The 8816-nt window shown below is 33.3% G+C and overlaps 1 protein-coding gene across 1 annotated transcript in view; it reads left to right on the top strand.

The window, feature by feature from the left end:
• gucy1a2 (guanylate cyclase 1, soluble, alpha 2) overlaps positions 1 to 8816 on the top strand; it is a 166906-nt gene that overhangs the window by 51938 nt on the left and 106152 nt on the right. Inside the window, 3 exon segments of the mRNA XM_056474182.1 lie at positions 988 to 1146; positions 1327 to 1450; positions 1453 to 1655. Of these exon segments, the coding sequence (XP_056330157.1) occupies positions 988 to 1146; positions 1327 to 1450; positions 1453 to 1655 (486 nt within the window).

Here is an 8816-nt window from a genome sequence, read left to right as displayed (position 1 = left end):
TAATACTGGGAAATCTCTGTAGACTGATGACATTTCATGCCGTTCAGCCTTATAATCTTAAAATGTGAGCAAAATGTTGAGAGCTGTTTTGTCATCATTTTAGACATTACTCTAGAGAATCATTTAAATACCAGAGCTGAAGTGACATTGGTGAATGAGCAATGGTTTCTGCTGTTCTGACGTCAGCTGCAGATGTGAATGAATGGTGGAAGAAAGTAGCTACTCATACAAAAGGGTTTTTAGACTCTCTGTGTTTGATTTTCTTTTTTATATACACAATTATGCCACCGTAAACGCGTATAAACGCGATATCACCCGAGTAGCAGTGCGATGTGGCTGTATATCGTCACTGGTGGAACACTAAGACAACGCACACCTCCCACCAGTGCCGATTTACAGCCACATTGCACTGCTACTTGTGTGATATTGCTGTCATTTGGTATGTATTTGGCAGCTGTACTTTTTACATTGATTCATCATCTCTGAGTGCATACAGTTGAAGTCAGGTTCATTAGCCATTTTGTGAATCTTGCCTAATTACCCTAATTAACCTAGTTAAGCTTTTAAATGTCACTTTAAGCTGAAAACTAGTACCTTGAAAAATATCTAGTCAAATATTATGTTCTGTCATCATAGCAAAGAGAAATCAATTATTAGAAATGAGTTATTAAACTATTATGTTTAGAAATGTGGGGAGTTGTGGGAAATTGTTGTGGAGTGTTTGGGACAGATAAGAAGTGTTTTTCATTCTCTATTTGATTCCTGTCACAGTGTTTATGTTTCTTTTTTTGTTCTTCTTTAGGATTGTTTGTTGTCTTCCTTTCTCTATTTCTAAATGCAGTCACTGAGGCGATATTTTGAAAGAAATAGTTTTTTTCAATTGTTTTATTACCAGATAATTTACCAAATGTTTAGGGTCGAATAACATTGAAGTTTGTTTGTGTGTGTGTGTGTGTGTGTGTGTGTGTGTGTGTGTGTGTTTTTCAGGTGATGGAGTTGAAAGGGCAGATGCTTCACCTCCCCGAATCAAACTCCATCATGTTTCTAGGCTCGCCCCGTGTCGATAGGCTGGAAGAGCTGATGGGGCGGGGCTTACATCTGTCTGACATCCCTATTCATGATGCCACACGTGATGTCATTCTGTGGGTGTGTCTTGGAAATTACATAATTAATTAAATATATATATATATATATATGTGTTGTGTGTGTGTGTGTTATATATATATATATATTACAAAATTCAACATTTAGGGATAAAAATAATAATATTTAGTATATTTGCATTGATTTCTCTCTCTCTCTCTCTCTCTCTCTCTCTCTCTCTAGGTTGGAGAACAGGCCAAAGCTCAGGACGGACTGAAGAAGCGGATGGACAAACTGAAAGCCACGCTGGAGAAAACGCACCAGGCTTTAGAGGAGGAGAAGCGGAGGACGGTGGACCTGCTCTACTCTATTTTCCCGGTGACGTGGCTCAGAGACTTTGGCAGGGCCTTCCGGTTCAGGCCAAGAAGTTTGATGATGTCACCATGCTGTTCTCTGACATCGTGGGCTTCACGGCCGTGTGTGCGCAGTGCACGCCAATGCAGGTCATCAGCATGTTAAACGAGCTCTACACGCGCTTCGACTACCAGTGTGGCATACTGGACGTCTATAAGGTAAACAGGGGTTGATTTTGCCAGCAAATTTTGATTTATCAATTTTTATTTTTATTTGTTTTTTAGATTTTATAGTTTTTATTTTTAATTAACGCTTAGTTAAATGTTTTGTAATCTCATCCATTTAATGAGAGAGAGATGGTCACTGGTGCAAATAGATATCACTGCAGCCCGCAGAACTCCAAGTGGGAGGGACTTTTGCCACAAGGTGGAGTAGACATTGATAAAACACATCAGGTTACTGTGAGGTTGGGTTTAGTGTTAAAGTAGGTACAACCCGGAGGAAACCCACGCGAACACAGGGAGAGCACGCAAACTCCACATCGAAATGCCAACTGACCCAGCCGAGGCTCGAACCAGCGACCTTCTTGCTGTGAGGCGACTGTGCTACCCACTGTGCCACCATACTGCCCTGAGCTAGATTATTGATAGCTTTATAGGTAAGAAGCAGTATTTTATAATCAATACGGAACTTAACAGGCAGCCAGTGTATGTTTCTCTGTGGTTGCCAAACATCCTAGCAGATACATAGAAACCACTTTGTTACACCTTCACAACTACATAGCAACACATTCAAGCCAGACTGAATAATAAACAGACCATGTTAATTAAGTGTTTTTATTTAAAACTATGTTTACCGTAATACAGGAAGAATAGTGTTTACTATACTATCTTATACTATTTAAATAACATTTCATTTGGTTTTAAAGGAGACCTATTATTTAAAATCACTTTTATAAGGGGTTTAAACACAGTCGTGTGGCAGCAGTGTGTGATTATATCTATTATAGTTATAGTTATAATTATAGTGTGTTCTTAATTTTGATTCTGTAAAATGTCCAAGAAACACGGCGAAATTGGACCTCATAATGTCTCAACCTTTATTACAGCTCATGACGGACATTTCTCAAAGAGGGAATAACAGAAATCTTACCCGAGACGGTGTGTGTGAGCTCGAGTGTCCAGCAGGCGCGCCATTGTGATCGATAACTCTCGCTTGTTTATTAAACAGCGGTGACGTAATTTTGACAGTGAAGTGTCGCTGTTTGATTCGTACTCGTAATCAGGACTTCGTGTCCGTGGTGAAACTGTAATTCGTGTTTGTAAAGTACACCCATCGTAAAATTATCAGTCATATACAAACAGACGAAGAAAATGTCGTATCTGTGTCTGTTTTAATCGCAGATTTTGAAATCGTACCCTCGTAAAATTACGAGTACGCTCCGTTTTCCTTTACGATTTTATAATTACGGATGCGTGAATTTTATTTACGCACAAAATATTTATGACAGTGATTTTATTCCATAATCTAATGGTCATATTCCAGCTATCTAATGGTAAAATTGTATTAATTCTTTTTTTTATAATCACGCTTGATAAAACAGTCTGCAGAAACACTTTGATTGACATTCTCCCTTTGTACGTGTCATCAGAAAGGAAAAGCCCCTCCCATTATTAGGCTTGTGTACCGAAACCCGGTGCCATTACCTTTGTAACCATTACCTTTTGACTCACTTCAGATTCATCAACAACACACATGATCGCGTTCATCAAATTTGCCTAAACTAAACTTTCTAAAGTATGGCTATATTTTACAAGCAAGAATTCAACACATCAACAGGAAGCAGATGCTTTACAAAAAGTGTGTCAGACTTAATGAAGCATTTGAGGGCTCATGGAATCAACCTAAAGGCAGAGGAATGCACTCTTTGACAGCTTGTGATATCAGAGAGAGGAATATGGGGCGGCTTGTGTCAAGAAATTTGATTGATGACGGCCACGCCCCTTTTAGGCGGGACTTCCGGTTTAAGCCCCGCCCCTTTTTAATATACATTTAATAATTCCGGTAATTAGATTCTTATCAGTTTAATTAAAATAATAATTCCGGTAATTAGATTCTTATCAGTTTAATTAATGAATAATTCCGGTAATTAAATTATAATTCCGGTAATTAAATTATAATTTCGGTAATTAAATAATAATGCCGGTAATTTATATTCTTATCAGTTTAATTAAATTATTATTAATGCCTGTAATTAATTCTTAATTGTAATATTAATTTAAAAATAGATATTATAATATTAATAATTAGATTTTAATCAAATGAAATAAATATATCAACCGTTATTAAAACCATATTTTAATTATTGTACTACATTATATTATATTTTAATTATTGTACTACATTATATTATAATTTAATTATTGTAATACATTATATTATATTTTAAGTATTGTAATACATTATATTATATTTTAATTATTGTACTACATTATATTATATTTTAAGTATTGCAATAAACTATTTATAATTATATACTATTATACACTATTATATTATACTAATATATTTTATTATATTTTAATATAATAATAAACTATTAGTATCTCCCACCTGGTCTTGCCTGCGCTCTGGTATGGCTCTGTATGTGTGTGTGTGTGTGTGTGTGTGTGTCTCTGGTACGGGTGTTGGGCTGGGTCTTGGTAATTTGAAGACGTTTGAAGTCTGCTTGTGAAAGATAGAAGACATATCTGATGACTGTTACAATGCAATCGCTATATGCTACTATTTGATAAGAGAACGTAATGGTTCTCACCGGCTGTTTAGGCATGGGTGTGTCTGTGTGTGTGTGTGTGTGAGAGAGCGATGATAAGGTAAACTTATCCTTTAGACAGCATCCCGTCAACTATTTGTGAAAGATATATATATATCAGAAATGGAACATGTATCTGATTGATATGTTGATAGGTGATTAGAAAGTGTGCTGATATTGCATATCTATATATTCACATGCAGCCAACTGTGTGCAAGTGTGTGTGTGTGTGTGGTGTGTGTGTATGCCTGGGTCTGGTTGTGCCTGCTTGAATTCACGACACAGTATTTAATGAATCTGCCTTTATTATTGCTCATTAATAGGTTATGTTGTTTTCACATTATTACTACATTAAACTAATACATATTTTAAGACAGACAAAAGACCATCAGTCATATCATTTTAATGTATCTTTTATCGAAACTATCTAATTAAAATATATTTACAATATTAATCCAGCAAATAACAAATCTTAATATGTATTGACGTCAAACTATCACACCTTGTAAAACAATTTATCTAAAAATGTAATGTTCTAAACTGTTGGTTGAAAAACACAGATGTAAATCAAGTTGTCTTTGTGATTAATGAAAAGTTTTATTATGAAAAACATTTTAAGCTGAATGTTTTTTCTTTTTGACTAACACATTTTCAGTATATTAACATGCATGTTCTGTATTTTATGGCACACATTGTAGTTTAATTAATCTAAAAACGTAATGTTTTGCACACTGGTCATCATAGATTTGAAAATAAATGATTTAAAATAAAAGATTTACTAAAAGGTCTTATCAGTCTTTAGACAGTATTGTTATTTCAGTTTCAAAAGGTAAATAACATGTATTACTCATAGTAGTTGTACTGCTCACAATTGAAGCCAGCCAACTTAGTTACAGAATTTTAGATTCAAACTGATTTGAATTCATTGAAAATACTTGATAATATAAAGAGAAATATAGAGATTATTCCGAAATAAAACAAAATATAAACAAAAATGATTTTCAGTTTTTATCTAAAAACAGCACAGCTCCATCCCTTAGTTACCTTTACTTAATGTTCTACAGTAAAATGTATTAGTTTATCTACTGGATCCACCATTTATATGTCACATAACAGTGTTAAATCAAGTAAGCCTACAAATTTGTCAAATAAGTCAAGTTTAAAGATAGTTCTTGAAAGTAGACAGAGCAAATGATGCTTTTCTTTTACCATTAGATTAGATGAATTAAGATTATTGTTACTACACACATTTTGTAGTGAGTGTCTACGTTTCTTTAAATTGAATGTTTTTTATTGACATACACATTTTCAACTGAACAATCTAAAATCAAACAATGTTTTTTCACTCTGAATATAAAACGTTATCACACGGAAAAGTGATGTTTAAAATACTATTCATTTAACTTAACGCATAACTACAGTTTTGTTTTTACAAGCCAGAAACATTGAGCTAATTCAAGCTTTTGATTTGCACTCTGTTGCACTTTTTTTTCAACACAAAATGTAAGCTTTTTATGCATCTGCTAAAAATCTGTAATTTTGAGCCACTGTCAGTGCTTGTATGTTACAAAGCATACATGTTTTTAAAACTGTCAGCTCTCAAAAGTTACTTGTTGTTCCCTTTCTTCTGGAGTTTTTAAGAACAACATTGCAGGGGCTTCGTCAAACATAAAGATACATTTCAAGCATTAGATTCATACTGACACACAAGCCTTTGTAAAATTTAAGAGAGAAAATCACAGAGAGAAAAACAAGAATAGTTTCATTTGGGGGGAAAAAAGTGATAATATGAAATACAGTGGTTACACCAATATGGTCTAATGGTTAGAATTTCGTGGTTTTATGATATGGGAATATTTTAACCTCTAATGTGTCCCAAGTAACATTAATAACAACACTTAGCCACAGTTATTTGTATCGTAGTTGAATGCTACACGCTATACTGTCAACAAAGCACATTAATATCAAAGAGTAAATACATTTTATTTTAAGAATACTTGCAGTAAACTTTAATGAATGATACGTTTATTTTATCAATCTTCTAATGCAGAATGTTTTGAAACATTTAATTATGTTTTATGACCAGTGTCGTCTGACCAAATTATTTGACCTAATTCAAGCATCCGTTTTCTGCTGCACTTTTTTAACACAAAATGGCTTTGCAAACTTTTTGCATATGTGTTAAACTCTCAAAGCATCTGTTATGATGCATACAGTAAAAGACACAATAACCATTTCTACTGCCAATTATATTTTGTTATCTAGAACTATGAATCTACAAAACTTGAATACTTGAATACTTGCCACTAAATCTGCATTAATATCTTTTTGCGACAGTGTCTAAGGTACAGTGTATTAGAAATGTATTCTTTTCAACTGTCGTGAACGTTTGAGTTGTAAATGTTTTGGTTTTAAACCAGAGACAACCAACAAGATTATGTATACCTTTGTTCATACAGTTTTTCAAATGAATGAGAAATTATGAAATTGTACGTCAGTACTTCTAGATTTAAAACTAAATTGGGTGACAATTTTTAGTTGTCTTTCTAAACTGACTACAAAACCGTTACACATGAGAACTGTGTGTTATTAGGGGTGTCTTAAACATCAACCAACTTTAATAAATGATCTACAGTTTATACCTTTATGCTTTAAACAAGTAACCACTCTTTGACACACTATGCAACATTTGAATTTTTCTAAATATTTAATATGCATTTGCATAAATACAGGTCTTAAATCAATTTCGACAATGTTTCTATGATTGTTACATGCCACATGTTTTGCGTCTAGCTCATTTTCTAACTTTTTTACAGGAAAGGCATAGACACTTTTCAGAACAAGCAATAGGTCATTTACACCGCTAGACTTTGAATGCACCAAATAACACATGGCCAATCTTGCAAGTTTACTTTAAGTTATAACGTTTGTATGTAAACCTGATCCTGTGTATGTAAACCACCTATGACTAGGTTCGGTAATGAAATGCCAAGCAGGTTTTTTTTTCTTTATAAAATGCTTGTAGAATTTAAAATTTAAAAACTTAGTTACATTAAAACATTTTACTTGTTTAACACAAAATCATAAGTTTACTTAAGCTGATAAACTTTTATTTCGAGCAAATATACACTGAAATAGAGTAGTGCATAATGAACAAACATGGATTGCATAACAATCATAAAGACAAATCAACTAAGAAAAAATATATGTTTATACAGTCATACATGAAGAAAAACAGGGAACACCAGAACACTGTAACGACATTACTGAATATCTAACCAGCAAAGAAATTCTACTAAAAGCATTCTGTCGTGTTCAAGAATGTGATTGGCCATAACTTCTACAATCTCAGTAATATTTGCTATGTTGTTTTGTGAAAGCAGTGACACACAAATATCTGTCATATATGTAGACATGCATAGAACCTGCGTTACTCCCATCTCATCACTCCATCCAGTCAGCACCTCACAGAATTTTTGTAATGGTTGCACAGACAGCACCACTGCTACGAACACACAGGTGAGTCAATTGATTATCGTATCGGCCCATGAGTTTAAGGCACCTCTCACAACGTCCATTTCTCTCTTGAGATTTTTCACACGTTTGCCATCTCCTGTACAATCATGATTAGAATCACACGCATCATTGATGATCTTCTCCAGAAGAAAGACCATATGGTCCCTATAATGCTGTTTAAACATGTCGTCCACAATAGACCTCATTTGACAAAAAAATACAGGGTCATACAGTAAATATATTCACAATGAAATATTTTAGAGTAATATTATAATATTATAGAATTTTATATTTCATGGTAGTTTTAGGTTGACAAAATATAATGCTTAGCTGAAGACATTTCAAAACTGGTTGCCATACAAATGGACAATCAAATAAATTTGAATGTTTTTACGCAAATATGTACACTCTTTTCAACATTATTCTGCAGTCTGAATTGTTCATTATAGTTGTTTATTTGGTTTCCTATTAGGGCTCAAAGCAGTCACATATTTAATTGAAAATGTGCTTATTTCATGATAGTGTTCTTTTTTTAAAGAATTAAGTATTGAGAAGAAATACGCTTACATCTACACATACATATTCATTTTGGAATTGAAAATGTAACGATACAAGACACGCTACTTATTTTAAGTGAAATATACTTGTAAGAAAATACAATTACATTTATGAAATAACCCATATTCCATAACTTATTGCAATGCCTTTGAGGTAAAGAAAGAGAGAGTTTAAGAGCCGTTATCCATAATTGGTTATTAGATTAAAGTTATTTTAAAAAGTCGAGTTTGGTTAAAAATCTAGGCCTACTTAAATTGGATCTGTTAAAACATAAAGAAATTAAAGTTATGCAGTATACGTTCTGGGGGCATATAAACATACACTTTAGCATCACTATAAAATAGATAATCTACGAGTACCAACATTCACCAATTTGATACAAACTGTACCAAAACTGTTTCATATTTTTGTTGCTGAGTAGCAATAAGTATTTTTTGTTTTATTTCTATGTTATGTGATACTAAATCTATTTTCAGACCTATCATTTTAGTGA

This window comes from Danio aesculapii, chromosome 15 (assembly GCF_903798145.1).
Source record: "Danio aesculapii chromosome 15, fDanAes4.1, whole genome shotgun sequence".
NCBI lineage: Eukaryota > Metazoa > Chordata > Actinopteri > Cypriniformes > Danionidae > Danio > Danio aesculapii.
The sequence above is the reverse complement of the archived record's forward strand: the minus strand, read 5'-3'. Positions and strand labels throughout refer to the sequence as shown.